Below are 22,065 nucleotides of genomic sequence, written 5' to 3' on the forward strand. Positions count from 1 at the left end.
CTATATTCTGTGTGTATTCATGAAAATCACTGTAATGTAGCATTTCGTATGCAGATACAGCCGCAGTCGCACACAGAATATAGGCATGCTGCATATCATTTTAATCAGCAGAAAGCTGCTTGTGCATCCTAGCCACACAGTAATGCAAATAAGATGCATTTTCATAAACAAAAGGCGCCTGACGTTAGCAGAGCTGCCAGCTGACTCATGCCAGGCATCTCTTGCAGAACTAGCGACGGTGCTAGGGGGCACCAGACAAAATCTTGCCTAGGGCATCATATTACTTAGGGCCGGCTCTGCCAGACCCCTTTATACCTTGTACTACATCCCTAACCCCTCTACACCCTATTCCACATCACTGACCCCAGTATTGCCAGAAACACATAATGCGCCCAGTATTCCAGATACACAAAACGCCCCCAGTATAGTGCCAGATACACATAGTGCCCCCAGTATAGTGCCAGATATACATAATGCCCCAGTGTAGTGCCAGATACACATAATACCCCAGTATAATGCCAGATACACATAACTGTCACAGCATAGTGCCAGATTCATATAAAGCCCCAGTATAGTGCCTGATACACATGATACCCCAAGTGTAGTGCCAGAAACTCACAATGCCCCCATTATAGTGCCAGATATACATAATGACCCAGTATAGTGCCATATTCACATAATGCCCCCAGTATAGTGGCAGAAACACATACTCTCCCTCAGTATAGTGCCATATACACATAATACCCATAGTATGGTGCTAGATACACATACTGCCCCTGAGAGCTGTTATATAGTACAAAATAACAATGTAATAACCATATAAATAGTACATAATAAAACAACTAATTAAGGCCTCAGGTTTAAAAACAAGTCATGGTTAGTGGAAATATAGGAAGTCTCTGAGCTTATAAAATATTGCCCCAAACTGGAATGTAATGAACATTTCATTAACAGGCACTCTGCCTTATAGGGACAGCACTCCAACTATGATAGATATTACCACCTCTGTGATTGTACTTATTAGGATTCAGAGGAGGAAAGAGAAGAAAACAACCATTGTTGGGAGCACTCACTCCCGAAAAATATTGGTATATATACTATATGTATGCCTAGAGAATTATGTAACAATAAAGCTAATTAAAACGTAACTTTTATTAAGGAAAATATATAAAATATATGATCACACGGACAGAGTCAATATTAATTTACAGATAAAAAATAATAGAAAATATCATAATCGTGAACCACAGATTAACCTGTGTCTTTGAATATTTATGATGAAATAATTAACATATCTGCTGGGCCCACATAAATAAAATGCAAATTTTTTCACTTACAGAGATAGTCTCCCACCAAGACACCAAACGGGCAGAATCATGCACCGCTGCCCGAGTCAGACAAGACTGGGTGCAAGGTCGTTAGTATACACAGTCTAGTGATTGGAAATGCCAATCACAAGGGTCAAGTTGGTGCCTTTACAAAATTTAGGGAGAGACCATCATTGTGCCAGTCTGTAACCCAAAACAATGGGTTCAAATCATCTGGTCAGTACACGTGTTGAATAAAACCCATGTAAATATTGGCATAGGTATGTCCATATTCCTGGTCAAGTACCCTTGTTACGGGATTAGAACATGACACATGCAACACACAATAATTGTCTCATGATTCCTCAATATGAATATGGAACAACAACTCAGAATAGTAGAAGTTGAAACTGAGATACTCTAACCCTTCTGCTGTTCTCACGTCGTGCCAATATATTAGGTATAGGACGGGGAATGAGAGAGGGCAGAGTACAGTATTACAACTTGAAGAAAGACAGGCAGACTCACTATACCTAAGTTGGTAAAGAAACACCCCTGATATGGATATCTACCACAGCGCAGGAGATTAATCTCAATTTTTATCCCCAAGTGTAGTTCAGTCATATATAGAGGATAGGGAAACAGGAGTAGACAATTACATATACTCAATTACCTAGAGAAAAATGTAGTTGTTCTGCCTTTAGTTTTAGCATATAATAGAGTGCTCACAAATTAACCATTTCTGAATAAAAAATTTCTTAAGGCAATATATGCACTCAAATATTAATAGCAATCATATGTTTACTATAGAGCCAGTATATCAAATAGCACAGTACACACAGTAATATTCAGAATTCAAGCCTGTATATTCTAATTGAGAAGATATCATACAATGGCTCAGTATAACATAAATATTTGTGCTAATTCCCAAAAGCTCAAGAGATCAATCTGTGTCCTAGCATGTTAAAGCATAGTGCAAAAAACCCCAGAAAGAGGCATATAAAAATAATTGCTGAACTTCAAACAATTATATGAAAAGAATGGATATTATAAGTATATATCCATACTGTAGTGCACGTTATATGTAACAGATTTTATAATTGCCAAAATACCAGATAGTGAATTGAAACATTGTAAACCTACTTATGCACCTCTCAGCGCAGCCATGTAAATGGATACAATATCAGTAGCAGAATACTATGTGTCATACACGTCTTCAGCAAACTGCTATATGTAGCAGATGAAAAAAAGAAGGACGTTTATATATTCCCCTAAATATACTAGTAATTTTCTGCTAGTTGCTGAGATGCCTTTATTGTATATCTCTGCAGCTCTGGATTAATTAGGGCGTATTTCAATGCTAACCATACTGCTTTGGACAGCCTGACAGAAGAATTTTTTTTTGCAAAAATTAGGTAAATACCTGCAAAAATAATTAAACATTGATGCTCACAAGGAGACTAAGTATTGTGACACACGTGATATTGTATTTATGTGTGTACAATTATACCCAGTGCCAGAACACCAAAGGTACTGTTCGCAATGATTTGAACACAGGTAGTAGCTGAGACACCAGCTGATAATTAGTAAAATTGTGTTATGGGGCCGGCATACAAAAATGATTTAAATATGATCAGGCATATATGCAGAGTAATTGCTATAGAATATTCATGGGTATACTTATTCCCATAAGCGTCCCTGCTTGAGTCAGCCGTTGCTCGCTGATGTACACGCGATGTCCGTACGGCTCTCCTGGTCTCCTGCCGGTCTCCCAACGGTCACATGAGCACGCCCTCCGTGACCGTGTTCGCGTCACCCAACGTACGTTTCACAGAATGCTTGTTCGCAGGTAGCATATTGAGTTACAATACTGTATATATTGTGCCTTTTTTAATACACAAAATATGTAACTGTACACTTATGGTCCTGTGGCTGTTAGCTTTCTTCTGTTTGGCTAAAATACTGTATAAATAATTGGATATGCATTGAAAAAGTAAACTGATGCACTCTGCATGTTGCAGCAAAAATACACAACATCATGCTGCACTCATCTTTCAGATTTCTTTGGAGTCCCCAATGATTAATCATTCATCACTCATCATTCATGACTTGTCAATCATTACCTATCTGTAATAACATGTTACTCTTCCTTTGTCATTTATGAGTTGTCACTCATTCTCCTACTGCTTGTCGCTTATTGCTCAGTCATCACTCATCACTTTCCCATACCACTTTTTATACTCTTCACATGTCATAAAACTGTTTAATTCTGACATGTCATGATGTTTAAGTCTAACAAATGGGGTTTAAATTCAGATTAATCATTCGGAGATGATGTCCTGAAATGAACAATGTAGTATGTATTCCTTCTTAAAATACAGATGAGTGCATGAGCCATCCCATTTCCATCAAGTTCCAGTATAAGCTACTTACTATAAGTGCTAAGGATTGAGTTTGAGAATCGGTTTATAGACAGAAGCAATGGCTAATACATGAAATGCTCTATTGTATGTCACACTTACCAAGCTTGTACCACATGTCACGAATTGCAAAGCCTATTAAGCATCTCATATCTTCATACCTACATAGAAAACATAAAAAAATTTATTTAGGAAAGGGTACGAAACAGCTGTAAAGAAAAGCTAGTGAAAAAAACATCATATTAAGGATTATGTATTATATCATTATAGTTCAACATTTAAGGAAATAAGGATGATATTTATCATAGTTTGGAGAGAGATAAAGTGAATATAGATAAATGGCGGGATGCATGAAGCATCACATTTTGAATGTGATGTATCCCACCAATGATCGGATGCATATTGGCAGTTATTTATGCCATATGCATGAAGCTTTTAGCAAAGGACACCTCTCCTTATAAGATCTTTCCTTTGCAGTTTGTGACCTGGGTTTAAATTTACTAAAGCTTCTAAAATAGAGAATTGGTGATGTTGCCCATAGCAACCAATCAGATGTTGTCTATCATTTCTTTATTGCCTTTTAGAAAATGATACAGCATCTGTTTAGTTGCTATGGCCAACATTAACAATGTTCTGTTTTAGAAGCTTTAGTAAATTTACCCCTTGGGAGTCCTTATGCACATGCATTGTATGACAATGGGAGAGTTCTGATTGGATCCCTCTCACTGCAAAATGCAAAAAGAAGCCCATAATCTTTTATTGTGTAATACCATCTAAAGATGGCATCTCAAGATGGCATTACCCAACAGGTCCAAGCTAAAGAAAGTATTGCATTCCAGAGCTTGGTGCATACTGTATGCAAAAAGCGTCCAAACCTCCGAGAACAGCATAGGTTTGAATGCAAAATGCCCTTTGATGCATCCAAAGAACCAACCAATCAGCTACTCATTAACTTTTTTTTTCTTCAAACAGGCTGTTGAATGACAGAAGCTGATTGGCTGATATTTTATCTCTCTCCACTTTATATCTCGCCAAGCTTTGATAAATATCTTTCTATATGTATGTAATATTAAAAGAAAGAATAGCTCAATAATTGTAATAAAGACCATTAAATCAAGTTTTAAAGGTGTTTTGGTCACCATAAATTCTTTCAATTACCACTATCTTTAATTTGATTGTTTTGCAACTGTTTCAAAACATAATGGCAAAATCATAATTGCGCTATTACCCGTGACACAGTTCTACTGGTCGCTGTGAGTTACAGCGCATAGGCACAGCATCTTGTTTTTAAAGAAGCCCCAATGTGTAACACCGATATTGTCATGTTTAATGAAATAGTCAAAACCTACTTGTCCAGAATTTCATTGCGCTTGTCATGAGAGAAGTTCTCAAGCTGGAGAGAATCCTGAGTGATGAAAGCTACAGCTAGATGAAAATAATTGTTCCAGAGCTGTAAATTGCAAAAAACACAAAAGTATACAATGTTATTAGTAGGAAGAGATGCACTCTGAAAAATTTATAAAGACTCAGGAACATTGCTAAATAAGTTGCTTTGTTTTCATATCTTGAGAACTATAAATCTGTTGGGCAAATATGAGTCTTGAGGAAGTCCCAAGGCATTGTGGGACTAAACGCGTTGACGCTACACTTCTATACAGCATTGCACTGGTTTACTATTACGGGAATAGAAAGCTTCGGAAACCATCCACTATTATCCCGCTGTCGCACCCATTTGAAAAAGGTGCCGTGCTCCCGCTGCCGCAAGTCAATCTATCACCTGTGCCATCTGGCTGTCAGCAGACAGAAACCATTACGGTGTGTATTATTTACAGCGGGAGCCTGCAGTTCATCTAATCGGACATTCCATCTTGGCGCACATCACCCGGCGCGGTGGCGGACTCACCACCAGGTGAAAAGAGAAGGAAATGCTGCTTCAGTGGGAGGAAACGGTGGTAACTATACAGCATCGTTTTCAGTTATACTATTGAACTGTTATCCATTGCAGCCAGGACGCTGACATACAAAGTAACATAATATTACCCTGTATGGATCCAGTGCAAGAGCATTTGCAACAATTGTTGCACATTGTCTACAAAGGACTTTTAGTAACTCATTCATACTGAGTACTGCATATGCACCTATAGAATCAACTAAAAAGCTATATTTATTTATTTATTGGTGTGCTAACCAGGGACAGCCCCTATCTGGAATGACATGTCATTTTAGCATATGTCTGATATATAAAACAATACTTTTTTTATATATATGTAATTTTGATTTTTAGTTTCTTTTGTTGTGTGTCATGAAATAAATGAATTTTATATGATATTTGTAGAAGTCTCCTGACCTCATCTCTTATATACCCCACAGCCACTACTCATCATTATTCATTTATTATCTATGATTATTATTATTCACATTCATTTCTTACATTTTGAGTATTTCACAGTGCAATGTTTTAACCATTTACAGTATGCTAGAGACTCTATCCAAGTCTCAAAACATACGCTGCAGTGTATTTAATTTACTTTATCTTATATATTTTTTTTTATTTTAATTTAATATTAGCACCAGGAGGGTGGGATTGGCATACCCCCAGAGATTAGTTCTCCTTATTTCTTTTTGTTGGGCAAATATATCATCTCAGGTAACTAATCAATAGCAATATTTAGGTTTGTTTAAAAAGTAGATAATTGTTTGACATTGTTGACCTTCCAAATTTCGATTATTTTGCAGCATAAATGTCTGAGAAATACCTACATTTTAGGAGAGCCAGTGACTACTCAATAATAAGAAGTATTGTACTGATGAATACAGTTATATACCAAACACACTGTGAGATAATGATAGTTTTCAAAACTGCAAACCATGCAGAAAGGGGGTGGAGATTGCACATTTGTGCAGGGCTGGGCTAAGGGGCATATGGTCTGGACTGGGTAATGATAAAGGCCTATTGTGTATAGCAGATGAGCTGTAACTAGGGATGGGCACCAATACCCAATATGCAGAAAGCATCAATATTTGTACAGTAAGATGCTAGATGATACATTCTGGGTGAAATATGGGATGGATCAACCCGAACTTTGAGATATCATTAACTGTCACCCATCTGCTTTATCCTACCCACCTCTTACCTGCATCTGTCGGGGGTTATCCCAACAGAAAGATACTGCCCATGCGCAATATAGCATATTAATGCCTGGAAATATCAATATTACCAGAAAGATAGGCTTCTGAATCTATTAAAGCTGATCCCGGATCGAGACAGAACTGATGACTGGCCATCCCTAGCTGTGATCAGAGCTACATGGGTGTGGCCAGTGCTATGCGGGCATGTACATCCCTACACTATCAGCACCAATGTAGCCCTAAATACTTTACATTTTGGGGCAGATATACTAAGCCTTGAAAAGTGATAAAGCGGAGAGAGATAAAGTACCAACCAATAGGCACCTGTCATTTTTCAAACAGTCTATAACATGGCAGTTAGGAGCTGATTGGCTGCTACTTTATCTCTCTCCACTTCATCAGTCTCCAAGGCTTAGTATATCTCCCCCTTTATGAAGAAAAGGGAAATACAAATGTAATGATTTATGGCCAACCATGTGCCTAGCTGGGCAGCTGGTATACCTGCTGGTATAGCTGTCATTGTGATGGGCTTATTTTTAAGTGGAGGCCTGGGGCTGCAGTCCCGTATGCCTTATTGTTAATGCAGCATCTTAAGCTCCCCTATACACTAGTGATGTATATGGGCAATCCCCCGATCCCCTGACAGTCAGGTCGGGAGATTGGGGATTTTAAACTTGTTTAAAAATCCCTGTCAGGGATCAGGAAATTGGGCATTTTTAACATGCTTAATTTCCCCGATCCATAGACAGATCGCCGATCATCGATGCTTCTGTAGGCGCATCCCCTGACACATCTGGTGTGTCAGGGGATCGTGCCCACAGATGTATGGGGGCTTTAGTCACACTGCGCATTTGCCACAGTGGTCTTGCGATGGGAGTCACAGGGTCATTTTAAATGCAGTTTGATTGACAAACTGCAGCCGTTTGGGGTGGTGATGAGAGTGGTGATTAAAATGCAGGCATGTCGCAGCCGTTTTTTGGGGGGGAGGTGTACCAGAGAGTGACTAGATCTTCAGGAACTATTTTACTATCTCCAGCAGCTTTGTTGAGGTGGACAGTCTTAGCAAACATAGGGTTACTTAGAGGTCCGATGGGCTGACCGATGTTTCTGATGTTTTTCTGATGGTGCGTCTTCGGGTGCATGCAGCTGATCTGAGAAGCTGGCTGAGGGCATACTATTATAAAGGACAGCAGCATTATCATATCTTCTCCGATCCGTTGCGACCGAAGACGCAGCACCAACCCGATTTGCATCCACCTGTGATTTTGAAAACAGTAAATTAAGTTTCATGCTTTGTTTTACTGCTATATTTTAGATCCACTCTATAGTTGGTACTGGAAAATGTGTCGAACATTTTCTTAATTTACATTATTTCCAATGCAATATTTGCAGACTATGGGGCCCATTTATAAATGAGGTTTAGCTATTCAAAACTCATTACATATGATAAATGGTGCCCCAGCCAATCCGCTCCTAACTGTCATTAATTGAACACATGACAGGAACTAAATGGCTGGAGCACCATTTATCATATGCAACAAGTTTTAAATAGCTAAAACCCGTTGATAAATGGGCCCTTTATTTAGTAGAATGGTTACATGATATATCACTTGACATATGAAGTTAACACTTTCGAGGAAATTTTTTCAGTTTCAATCTGTATTAAAATACTCCTTTCACACAATAAATATTCAGCACGTTTCTGCTATTCAGTTCATAAGTTGCCTAAGACATTATTTGATAAGCAAGTTTAATTGATCATATAACAGTCTGCCTATTACAGAAAATGTGTAGTCATTACAGCCATTGGCTCTATTTCTAACAACAGCTGCAAAAAATGATGATGTGGAATGCAGATCTGCAAAGCTTGTACGTCCCCGGGCCCAATAATGTCTTTCCATTAGGTACTCTGTACAATTCATAACTGTATTCTATCAAAGAATAGTTCAACTGCCATCCCTCATCATTTCCAACAAAGGTTATTACCGTATCAGTACAGTGGAATCTACACAATTAGCACAAGAAGAAACTGGCAACCTAAACAGTGTTACGAAGCATAAATGAAAAAGTTATTCTAAAACACACGGCTAAATATTCCAATCTGTTAGACACTAATATATAGTATTAAGTCAGGGTTGTTGCTGGCGAAGGGTAGGAATGGATGGGTGCGACCTAATCACCCACCGTTATGCAGCCATGACCATTTCAGTGAGCATGATGATGCCCTTGGATGGTATATGGCGCTAATGGGGGATCCGGACTGAAAGTCGACAGTAACTAGGTCGACAATGTCTAGGTAACCACTATTGGTCGACAGTAACTAGGTCCACAGGGTGTCTAGGTCGACAGGGTCTTTAGGTCGACATGTTCTAGGTCGACAGGTCAAAAGGTCGACATGAGTTTTTCACAATTTTTTTCTTTTTGTGAACCTTTTCATACTTAACGATCCACGTGGACTACGATTGGAACGGTAATCTGTGCCGAGCGAAGTGAAGGCACCATGCCCGAAGCATGGCGAGCGAAGCGGTGCACTAATTGGGGTTCCCGGTCACTCTACGAAGAAAACGACACCAAAATAACATTAAAAACTCATGTCGACCTTTTGACCTGTCGACCTAGAACATGTCGACCTAAAGACCCTGTCGACCTAGACACCCTGTGGACCTAGTTACTGTCGACCAATAGTGGCCGACCTAGACATTGTCGACCTAGTTACTGTCGACTTTCAATACCACACCCGCTAATGGCTAGGGAGCTCCTGAAATACTGAGACTGGCAGCTTCTTACCAGTGAAGGTATTAGCTACTGCTTCTTACATGACCAGGGCCCAAGGTACCTGAAGCAGCTTCTGACCCCATACTGCCACACTCGATTACTGCGATCTATGGATAAAGGACTTTTAGCAGTACCTAGAATCTCCTGTAGGTAATCTAGGGGTCAAGCTGTTAGTCATGTGGCTCCAACTCTATGGAACTCACTTCCATGCACAGTGCAAGAGGACCCAACTATAGAATCCTTCAACAATAGACTCAAGACTTTCCTGTTTACTCAAGCATTTCCATAGTGTCCCTTTAGTATCTAGATGTTTCTGTATTTTATGAAAAACTGTTCTGTACGTCATTGTTTCTGTACTATATTATGCTATTTATCTGTTAAGCGCCTTGAGTCCTATTGGAGAAAGAGCGCTATATAAATAAAATTATTATTATTATTATTTTTATTATTATTAATGTCATTGATACGCTGGGCTATGATGGCTGGACTATGATGGATGAGAAGCATAAGATGCTGTCCTCACATTCTACTGGTTTAGGTAAGTAGCACTATCAAGGGAGAAAGGAGCATAATTTCCAAGGGGAAGCAGTAAGGTATCCGAGATATCAACATTGCTTCTGTTGGTCCTGATGATAGCTAAGATTATCTTCTAGAAGGTACTAGATAAATGATAAGCAGAATATATACTTATCATTTATCTAATATCTTCTAGAAGATAATAGCTAGAATCTGGTTGGTTGCTATGGGCAACATCTCAATTTCCATAAACACATATTAGAAAAAAAAACCCTAGGAGTCAGTGAAAAGGGTCATGATTGCAGCCAAGGGTCACGCTGTGTTCAGTGGGGTCATAGCGCAGTTTAGGGTTTGTAATGGTTAAGTGGCAATTAACCGGTCTGATAAAGTGACAATAGTGCGAGCCTGGGATACCGATGTAATCAAGTCAGAGCTGAGGAGATAAGAAGCACATGGTTGGCAGGTACAGATAGATAAAAGCCATTGTCACACTTCACCCTCTATTCAGAAGTTCACAAGGAATGTACCCTGTTCAGCTCTCCCCCTCTATTCCCTCCTCCCCTCCTCCTCCAAGATAATATGTCATTTACTGTGTTTTATACATGATGATCCAAATAAAAACAAACAAACACAGTATCTGGAAAACTATTTTTTGGTCTCAATTTACAATATTAGATTTTTGGTCAACTTTATTTTGATTTCTAATATTACAGAGTAATAATACAGGTTGAGTCTCCCTTATCCAAAATGCTTGGGACCAGAGGTATTTTGGATATCGGATTTTTCCGTATTTTGGAATAATTGCATACCATAATGAGATATCATGGTGATGGGACCTAAAGCTAAGCACAGGATGCATTTATGTTACATATACACCTTATACACACAGCCTGAAGGTAATTTTAGCCAATATTTTTTATAACTTTGTGCATTAAACAAAGTGTGTGTACATTCACACAATTCATTTATGTTTCATATACACCTTATACACAAAGCCTGAAGGTCATTTAATACAATATTTTTAATAACTTTGTGTATTAAACAAAGTTTGTGTACATTGAGCCATCAAAAAACAAAGGTTTCACTATCTCACTCTCACTCAAAAAAGTCCGTATTTCGGAATATTCCGTATTTCGGAATATTTGGATATGGGATACTCAACTTGTATATAACATGAGCACAAGGGATTCGGTCAATGGGTGTCATTCAGACCTGATTGCTCGCTAGCGTTTTTTGCAGCGCTGTGATCAAGTCAGAACTGAGCATGCGTATGCACCGCAATGCGCAGGCGCGTCGTACGGGTACAAAACGGATCGTTGCTGTGCGATGGGTTTTACAAAGAATCCATTCGCACAGCCGATCGCAAGGAGATTGACAGGAAGAAGGCGTTTGTGGTTGTCAACTGACCGTTTTCAGTGAGTGGTTGGAAAAACGCAGGCGTGTCCAAGCGTTTGCAGGGAGGGAGTCTGACGTCAATTCCCACCCCGGACAGGCTGAAGTGATCACAGCGGCTGTGTAAGTCCAGGGCAACTCAGAAACTGCGCAAAGTTTTTTTGTACCGCTCAGCTGCACATGCGATCGCACACTTGCACAGCTAAAATACCCCCCCCCCGGTGGGCGGCAACTATGTGAACGCAGGACTGCAAAAAACAACTAGCGAGCGATCAGGTCTGAATGACCCCCAAAATACCAGCGTTCGGGATGCCTGCAGTCAGAATAACAATGTCTGAATCCCCACACTGGTCAGAATACAGATAGCAGGAGACCAACACTGACCACAATGACCCCGCTGGAATCCTGTCCACATCCCAATAGTAAGTATGCCGGGGATGGTGTTAGGCTGTGGGAGGAGGTTAGGTTTAGGTATTAGAGGGAAGGTTAGGATTAGGCTGTGAGGGGGAGAAGGTTAGGGTTAGGCTGTGGGGAGGGAGAGTTAGGGTCAGGCACTAAAAAGAGAGGGTTAGGGTTAGGCACAAAGGGGGAGTGTTAGGCTGCAGGGAGGGAGGGTTAGGTTTAGGCCCTAAATGGGGAGGGTTAGGATTAGGATGTGGGGGGTGGGGGTTAGGCTGCTGGTAGGGAGGCTTGGAATACGTACCTAGCAGGTGTCAGGATTCTGCATGTCGGACTGCCGCTGTTGGTATTCTATCCGCCAACATCCTAAGCATCGGGATCCCAATACCAGTCATTCATAAAATAATTTATTTATTATTTATTTATTAACAGTTTCTTATATAGCGCAGCAAATTCTGTTGTGCTTTACAATAAACACAATAATAAAACAAAACTGGGTAATAAACAAACAGTCATAGAGGTAGGAAGGCCCTGCTCGCAAGCTTACAATCTATAGGGTAATAGACATTGATACACAAGGAAAGGCACTATCTATTGCATATTTGTCCAGCGGATTGCAAAGGTTCTAGGTGGTTTGCATGATATCACATCACAGCAATGATGAACCATGGTCAGAAAGAATGGAAAGTGAAGAAAGAGAAAATATGTGGAGGATGTGTGTGGACTGTACAGTGGGGATATAATCGGATGGGAAAGCTTATGAAGGTTGAGTGAGCGGTTCTGGAATGTGATAAGCTAGCCTGAAGAGGTGAGTTTTCAGGAAATGCTTGAAGGTTTGGGGATTAGGGGAGAGTCTTATTGTGTGTTATAGGGCATTCCACAGAGTGGGTGCAGCCCGAAGAAAGTCCTGCAATCGTGCATGGGATTGATAAAATAATCAGTTTTGTTATGATTTAGTAGCTCTTATGAATAATTTTTTTATCAATCGACACTGCATTAACCTCATACTGAACGAGTATCAGGCTTTAGAATTAAAACTATGCAGTTGTTGGCATCTGATTTTCTATTTGTGATATCAAATGGCCAATATCTAAAATGAATTATTTTACTGTAATAAATCTATTATTCATTTTTTTAATTTTGCAATAGTCTCCTTTTAAGATGAATATGTCTTCTATTCCCATTTATGTTTATCTTCTTGAAATGTACGGTATTGGGTCCTGATCTGTGTACGCACAGGAGAGGGAGTCATATATCTGTTTTTGCACTGAATGAAAACAAACTCTCTGACAGTGTAATTTGTACAAGAGGAAATGTGAGTTTTATAATGTATTTTTCACATATACCAAAAAAATATTGTGAGCCATGCTGCTGCTTTTTTTTTTTTTTATGCAATTTTCATCATGTTTTGAGCCACTTCAGTTACTTCGGTGTAATACAGTTTTCTTCAGATAGACAGAACTCTGAATCAAGATTGGGCTCTCCCCATACCTCCAAGGCCACAATGATTGGAAAGAGCTCCATTCAGAGTTGAATGCAATGTCGATTTAGGGGTCTATTCAATTAGTGTCGGAATTTCCAACAAGTTGAAAAATGGCTTTTTTCAAGGTTTTAGGTCGAATCTGGATTCAACCTATTCAATTCCAGTTCCGTTTTTCCGACTTTCTGGAAAACACATGGATCAGCGGATTAGCTGTGGATCCACATTTTTTGTTGGATTTGCGGGAGTTTTTGGCCCGTTTTCGACAATGCCAATTCAACATTAAAAATAGTTGAATCGGTATTGTCGAAAGCAGACCAAAAAACTGTCGGAAATATCTGCAAAATGAATCGGGGGTGTCGGATTAGAGCCGTATTTCTGACTTGTCTGAAATTCCCACTATAACTGAATAGACCCCATACTATGGAGTGGAGCGATTTCTTGCCACTGCACATGCATCTTAGGGTGGGTACACACTACGCCGATATCGGCACAATGTTGTTTCCAGCCAAGTCAGAACAACATATCGTGCATATCGGGCAGTGTGTTTGCTTTATTGCGCACTCACACGGGTTACATGTGCTATCTTCCGGTCGGCCATACTGCACAGCCAACCGGTAGTTATCATGTACAATGCCACGTTGCTGAATGCAGCATGGCATTGAACATTGTACCTTTTTTCCTTGCATTGTGCAAGTGTGTATGCACGCCATGATGCTGGGTCCCATTGGGTGTCGGGAACACAACAGTGATAGTTCTGTATAGTAATGCAGCAGAAGGCAGAATCTATTACAATCAGACACCCCCTGCTGCAGTACTGATACGACCTGTGTCCTAGGACGCAGCATCAGAGCTCTCACTCACCACATGGTGCCACGCAAGCCGTCCATCACAGAGGCCAGGAAATCTCCATCCTACGATGGAGATAACAGAGGCCATTCCATTCCCGCTCCCCAGACGCCAGCAGACTGTCAATCACTAACAGTCTGCTTCCGTTATGCTACCTTCATCGCAGGACCCCATTTACATTTGTGCAGAACCGGCCCTGCATATGCTCAAAGTACCGATAATCGGTACTCTGCGCATCCCATAGTAGTTGCTAAAGGATCTGAATAACCCCCATAGTGCTTATATTGCAGAGACAGCCATATACACAAGATGTGCCCAGCTCTGCAAGGGCAGCATATATTACCCCTACGACAATAGTAATATATGCACCTAGCTCATGGTAGGACAAGGCTCCAAAAAGGTACACTATTTATACACAGTATAAAGTACATGTCTGCAAAGTGTCATTTATAAATAAAGTCATATTATCCATGTTGAAGAAAATTAGGCCAATACAGAAAGACAGGGAACATGAGCTGCACAGCTGGGAAGGATGTTCTCCCACAGCGTTTCTACAGCAGTTTTAAAACCATCACATTTACTAAAGACAAAACCGCTGGAAAACCAGAGAAACCTGTGGTTTCAAAGTCGACACTGTACAAGGGGCCTAAATTCAGACCTGAACGCTCACTAGGGTTTTTTTGCACTGCTGCGATCAGATAGTCGCCACCCATAGAGGGAATGTATTTTTGCTTTGCAAGTGTGCGAATGCATGTGCAGCCGAGCGGTACAAAAAAGTTTTGAGCAATTTCTGAGTTGCCCAGAACTTACTCAGTCGGTGTGATCACTTCAGCCTGTCCGGGGCCGGAATTGACGTCAGAAACCTGCCCTGCAAGCGCTTGGACACGCCTGTATTTTTCCAAACACTCCCAGAAAACGTTCAGTTGACACCCACAAACGCCTTCTTCATGTCAATCTTCTTGCGATCGGCTGTGCAAATGGATTCTTCGTATAATCCAGCGCCCAGCAACGATCCGCTTTGTACCCGTATGACGCGCCTGCGCATTGTGGTGCATACGCATGCGCAGTTCTGACCTGATCGCAGTGCAGCGAAAAATCCTAGCATGCGATCAGGTCTGAATGACCCCCAAAGTGCACATGTAAAATGTAGGGATTTCCCCCCCTTCCATTTGCAAAAAGAAATGGAACAAGCAACAACTGACATGCACAAACATTTGTGTTATAGTATTCTACATTCTTATATTGGGGATTATTATTCAGACCTGATTGCTCCTCTGTGAATTTGCAGAAGTTTGCGAACAGACAGCCAACCCCGAAACAGATTGAGGATCCACCCTGTGCAGGTCTGCGTTCGCCTTGCAAAAATCTCGGCAATCGCCGGTCAGCTGCAAATCCGTTCACAACTCACTCACCATTAAATTATTTTTCTAGTCTGTGCAGTCTGAGCGTAACCCAGGACCTACTCCTACAGTGCGATAGAATCAGGCTGATCGGAGCCGGAGCTGACGTCACACACCCTTCCTGAAAACCCTTGGCCACACCTGCATATTTCCTGACACTCCCAAAAAACGGCCAGTTATCACCCTCAAACGCTGGCTTCTTGTCAATCAACTTGCATATGGCTAGCGATCAAAAAAGTTGCTTGATTTTTTAGCTGTTTGGCCCCGCGCATGCATACTACAATCCATACGCATGCGCAGTCAATCAATTATCATCAATTATCAATCAATTATCATCCAGCTTGCAAATTCACACAACAACAATCAGGTATGAATAACCCCCATAGTTACATAATGAAAACATGATAAAATTAAACTATTTCACTGTATTAATTCTTCCAAACTTGAATTGGTCCATAGGAAGGAAAATGTAATTTCAAGACAGTTGCCAATTTGTCCTCATGATTGCAGGGCTGTATTTAGGCCCTCATTCCGAGTTGTTCGCTCGCTAGCTGCTTTTAGCAGCATTGCACACGCTAGGCCGCCGCCCTCTGGGAGTGTATCTTAGCTTAGCAGAATAGCGAACGAAAGATTAGCAGAACTGCTACTAAATAATTTGCTGCAGTTTTTGAGTAGCTCCGGACCTACTCCTAGACTGCGATCACCTCAGTCCGTTTAGTTCCTGGTTTGACATCACAAACACGCCCTGCGTTCGGCCAGCCACTCCCCCTGCGTTTTAGCACACTCCCTGAAAACGGCCAGTTTCCGCCCAGAAACACCCACTTCCTGTCAATCACACTAAGATCACTCGAGCGATGAAAAAACATTGCTCGAGCTTGTGTAAATCTATAAAGTTTTGTGTGAAAGTACTTAGCACATGTGCGCTGCGTACCATGCGCATTTTTGCAGTTTTTTTACTTAATCGCTGCACTGCGAAAATCGGCAGCGAGCGATCAATTCGGAATGACCACCTTAATACCAGCCAGTGAAAATAATTGTAGTGATTTCCACGGTGATTAACTTTACAATACACTTGATACACAGGGGGAGATGTATCAAACCTTTGAGAGAGAAAAACAGAAGTTGGCATAGCAGCCAATCAGCTTGTAACCATCATTTCATAGACTGTGCTAGATAAATAACAGAATCTGATTGTTTGCTTTGGCCAAATTCTCCACTTTATCTCTCTCCAAGCCTTGGAACATCTCCCCATCAGAATCAGGATTTTGAGATTTGTTAAAATTTTTTGGAGGAAGGCTTATATTTGTCAATTTATAAGTCAATTTGAATTTGACAGACTGGCTGATAAGAAAATTGACCTGTATGTCACTAAAACAGGAACATTTTATCCCTATTTCAGCATTCGTATCTTCATTAAGCTGGGTACACACTAGAGTGTGCAGCGGTTCCAGGCAGGCTGATGGCATCGGCAAGTGCATACACTTATTCGAACGACAAACAACGGTGGAAGGGGGGGGGGAGGGGAGGCGCGGGGAAGGGTTTCATGGTGCATTTGGCAGCATGGCCCTCGCTGGTAATATTAACCGTCGGACATGATGCACGGTCGACAGGTGTTGTCGTTGATGATGTACGGGAACGCACATCGACAGCGACATAGGGAATATACACTGGACGATATCATGAACAATGTGTTGGTATTGGTTACATCGTCCACTTTAAGAAAGGAGTCCATTTTATTTTGGAAAATAACTATTTTTTGTTTAATGGGACCTTTTATCAGCAAGAGGTTGGTACAGCCATGGGCACCAGGTTCGCTCCAAGTTATGCCAACATCTTCATGGGGCAGTGGGAGGATATCACTATCTGGAACCACTGTCCCTTTGGAGTGAACCTGGTGGCCTGGAAAAGGTACATAGACAATGTCTTTTTTATTTGGAAAGGAGGTGAAGAGAGTCTTAAGTAATTTTTTAGTTATTTAAATAACAATGATCTTAACATTAGTTTCACTTTTGATAGTAGTAAAGAGAAGATGAACTTTTTAGATGTAACAGTTTTTATAGACCAGGGACAATTACAAACTATGAATTTTAACAAACCGACAGATTCAGGGGCCTTTATTCAAGCCTCAAGTTGCCATCACCCAGATTGGCTGGGTTCAATTCCAGATGGACAATTTAGGCGTCTGAAACGGTTCTGCACAAATCTGGAATTTTGCCAGGTACAGGCAGAAGAACTAAAATCTAAATTTGAAGCCTCTAGTTATGCTACCGAAAAATTAGAACATACAAAAAATCGGGTAGCAGGCATAGATAGGAAAGCACTTTTAGAATCGAAGAAAAATACAGACGAGCAAACCTCCTCAAAATATGACTGGGCATTTGTGACTACCTTCAACAGCCAATACAAGGTTGTGGAGAAAAAAACCCTAAGAAAACACTGGGGAATTTAAAAAAAAGACCCAGTTATAGGGACATTACTACCAAAAAACCCTAGGTGTATATTTAGAAAAGCGCCCACTATTAAAACACATTTAGTGAAAAGTACACAACCTCCAAAAAAGCCTATGTGTACAATCAAGTCTAAAGGTTTTTTTTTTTTTGTGGGTTATGCTTAGGATGCAGGGGGATAAAAGGGGAAGGTAGCAAAACTATGGAAGTTAAGATTAATAAAAAATGTTTTAAAATAAATGATTTTATTACATGTAATACTTCCAATGTGGTGTATGCCTTGGGATGCACTTGTGGAATGTGGTATGTAGGCCGCACGTCCATATCCCTAAAAATAAGAATAGGCGAACATCTAAGAAATATAAAGAAAGGATTGACCACCCATGCACTTTCTGAGCACTTTAGGGTTCAACACAACAGCTGTATATCAGGCATTAAATGTTTTTATGGATTAAGACATATAAAGGGATCATGGAGAAGGAAAGATTCAGACAAACAATTAGCAATAGCGGAAATTAAAGCCATATATGAGTTGGGTACTCTTAAACCAGATGGCTTGAACGCAGATTTTGAAGTTAAATGGTTCCTTCAATCTCTAACCCTGCACAAGTGCACTTTATTTATATTTTATGAGGTGTAATATGCTAATATTTTATGTTTGTATTTTTATATATTTTTATATGTATTTTTATATATATTGATGAAGCCCCTGTAGGAGGAGCGAAACGCGTCAGAAGCTTTACGGTTGGACCCCTGCTGGAGTTAGACCCGTAACATGCACCAGCTGCAGCATTCATCCACTGGTCGAATTATTTTTGAGTGGAGAGGAGCCGCGCATCGGTGCTCGCAAACGGCACGTAGAGGTGAAGATCTGTGGAGCTTTCAGATCGAGCAGGACAGGTTATAGCAGGCGCCAGTGCAGGTGCCGGTTTTCCCGTAGCCAGAAGCCAGCGTGGCAGATGTCGGGATTTCTTCCTGCTGACAATATTTGCTTATACCTCACGTAAGATTCCGGTTGGAGCGGCTCTCATTCACTTTATTGTCCTGTGTTGGATTGTCACGTTTAAAGGAAGTCTGTTACTAAGTGACTGATTATTGGAAACATCTAAACATACGGGTTCCACCAGCAGCTATATTTGATTTAGTTTGACTTTTATATATATTGAGTCATTTGCCTATAGAGCTAGTCTATACACTTCTGTGCACAGAATATGCTCAAGTCCACCTCCTTTTAATGGAAAGTATTTACATTTGTTATCTTAGATGTTCAAATTATTAAGACCGGTCTTGTTTTATTATTTGTGATCATTCATGCAATATTAAATATTTTTAATTTAATAGGAGTTTGTTATTATTGTCAGCCATATCATATATTTTTATTATAGCGCAAAAGTTTAAAATTGGAATTTTTATATATCATATCTTATTTGTTTTTGATATTATAGAATTAATTAATGGGACATTTATGTATAATGACATCACCGGAAGTGATGTGACGTTTTGGTTAGAAGACTTTCAATCGATTTTATCTCCCATCTTAATTTATTCCCGTTTGATGATAATTATTTATTAGATTTACGGAGCGGCTGTAAGAAGTTAATCCCGCTGTGATACAGTACATTCAGGAACTCCTTTGTTTTAAATACGGAGATCGAGGACGGAAAGGAAGTGACGCAAGTGAAAGGAGGAAGTGCGGGTTTCTATGGTTACCAGCAAGACGCAAACTAAGGAAGAGTCGCGGTTACCATAACTACGCACCCGGCACGTGAGACGGATACACGCCCGCCCCCAGGAGAACCATGGCCCCCAGGAGAACCATGGGACTTGTAGTTAATGTTTGTATAGGGTTCACCTGAGGACGGAGCGCTGTGATTGGACAGTATGTGTTTAAATAGTTACAGAGTCAGTGTCAGTTGTTACTTGCACCTTGAAAAAGACCCTAGCAAAGGGTAGAAACGCGTTGGTGGACACCTGACACGTTCAGCTTACCTGAAAACAGGGACGACTACCAGGACAGCTGCTTGCCTGTGGGAACATCCCAGGAATCTTTTCCCATGGACTTTCTTGCTGTTATTGAACTGATTTCAGTTCCAACATCTCCGGTAATTGTTCTCCTGATCGGATATCTGACGAATTGCCCATCCTTAAAGGGGCTATTGCATAAATTCATTTAGAAATTGTCATTTTAATCTATGTGTGTTTGTTCTATGTATTAAACTATATTTCACTATATGAATCTTTCTCATTTTGCATATCTGGTACAACTACTCCTTAATGGAGGAAATAATTGTTGGAGTTCAGCAAAGAACAGAACACCAGAGAGCGCTAGTTAAGTAATCCCTCTGCTTTTATTGTCACTTACATCGTCCACTTTATTGTCTAGTGTGTACCCAGCATCAGACTCCCCTCCCCATATTATTTCAAATGCTGTACTGAATTTGTCAATAGCAACCTTTATCATCCCGTTATATAGCAAAGGCACAATCATTGTATTCATTGTATTCTACCTAAATACCTTTGATATAATTAATGACTAGAACTTTGAATTTAGATACTTTTGATATGTCTATTGAACTTTATACTTTAAAGGACAGCATTGCCTATCAGTTTGTGCAAATAATCAAGAAGAATAATAGCTTCGCAATTGTTTGTCAGCCTAGCTTACAGTTCCAATCGTTTTATTTCTTGGCATAGTAAATGAACAAAAAGTGCACAGGATGCCAAGTTTGTCTGCATTTCAATTAGTTTTCAATTTTGTGTGTCACTGGCAGTGCTGTGCCCCTGACAGCTCAAAGGCAAATTTGACAGGCAATCTAACATCCAATAAGATAATCTATCATTAAACCATATCTGGCATGAAACATTATTATCACAATTTACAATTTGATGAAATATATAGTACAAGAGAGGAAAAGGAAAAGGGTTAAAAAAAATCCTTAAAGTGGTAAAGAAAGCAGCTAACCGGGTAATAAATATCTTAGTTCAAAACTGAATAATTACAACAATAATTATCACAGCCAGATAGCAGGGACAATTTTTGATCAAACTAACAGACACACACAGAGACTCATCCCTGCTGATACATGTATTTGCTAACATAATCTATTGGCTTGTGGTGCCGACTGCAGACTAAGGACCTTTGGTCTATTCAGAGGCGTAACTCTGGGAGGCAACAGAGGCCTCTGCCGCCGGGCTCCTGCTCTGAAGGGGGGCACCACTCCTCCGATTCCGTGACACAATTCAATTATGTTAATTAATAGCTGCCGCTATCTCTTCAGTGGCCGACTTCCTCACTGGTCCCTGCACTTCACACCCTCTACTATAGATACACATTTTTCAAGTGTCATTCCCAGGATTAGAACCCACGACCTAGTACACTGGAAGCAGGAACTTTACTGATGAAGCTATTTGCTCCTGTTTAGGAAATATGAGAATGCTAAATATATGAAGTTACTTCTCTGACAATTACACGTAACTTCTTAAAGTTAGAATTCTCATGTTTCCTATGCAGCAGCAAATAGCTACATCAGTAAAGTATCTGCCGTCAGTTTAACAGGTCATGGCTTCTAATCCTGGGTATGACTGCTAAGAATTGTGTGATTTAGAATAAAAGATAATTTTATATATATATATATATATATATAGAGCATCCAGTCGGTGGCACTCCGGTAATACAAATCACAGACGCAGGTTATGCAGAAACAACGTTTCGAAGCTTTAATCACTTCGTCCTCAGGATACCTGCCTTTCGAAAAAGACGCCCTGCTGGCGTTGAAATGCGTTAAGGACACAGGCTCTGCACTCCAAGGATCAACACTGCTGTCTGCTTCTAATTCATCTCAGAACCGAGCATAGGAGCCCGGTTCTGACTACTGCAGCCAGGAACACTCGCACTGCAGCCTTCATCTCTACAGCCCCAGCCGGCCCATCTCCAGTTGGGGCGGTAGAAGT

At 40.4% G+C, this 22,065-nt stretch overlaps 2 protein-coding genes across 8 annotated transcripts in view; one reads left to right on the plus strand and one right to left on the minus strand.

The window, feature by feature from the left end:
- Positions 1 to 22,065, minus strand: part of DOCK2 (dedicator of cytokinesis 2) — a 1,781,615-nt gene that overhangs the window by 418,278 nt on the left and 1,341,272 nt on the right. For all 4 annotated transcript variants that reach the window (XM_063928256.1, XM_063928254.1, XM_063928255.1 and 1 more), the window contains exons 31-32: positions 5,077 to 5,177; positions 3,830 to 3,888 (exon numbers count right to left, since the gene is read on the minus strand). In XM_063928256.1, the coding sequence (XP_063784326.1) occupies positions 3,830 to 3,888; positions 5,077 to 5,177 (160 nt within the window). The remainder of the gene's footprint in view (positions 1 to 3,829; positions 3,889 to 5,076; positions 5,178 to 22,065) is intronic.
- Positions 1 to 22,065, plus strand: part of LOC134933211 (ERV-BabFcenv provirus ancestral Env polyprotein-like) — a 447,012-nt gene that overhangs the window by 334,121 nt on the left and 90,826 nt on the right. The window lies entirely within an intron of this gene.

Source organism: Pseudophryne corroboree, chromosome 6 (assembly GCF_028390025.1).
Source record: "Pseudophryne corroboree isolate aPseCor3 chromosome 6, aPseCor3.hap2, whole genome shotgun sequence".
NCBI lineage: Eukaryota > Metazoa > Chordata > Amphibia > Anura > Myobatrachidae > Pseudophryne > Pseudophryne corroboree.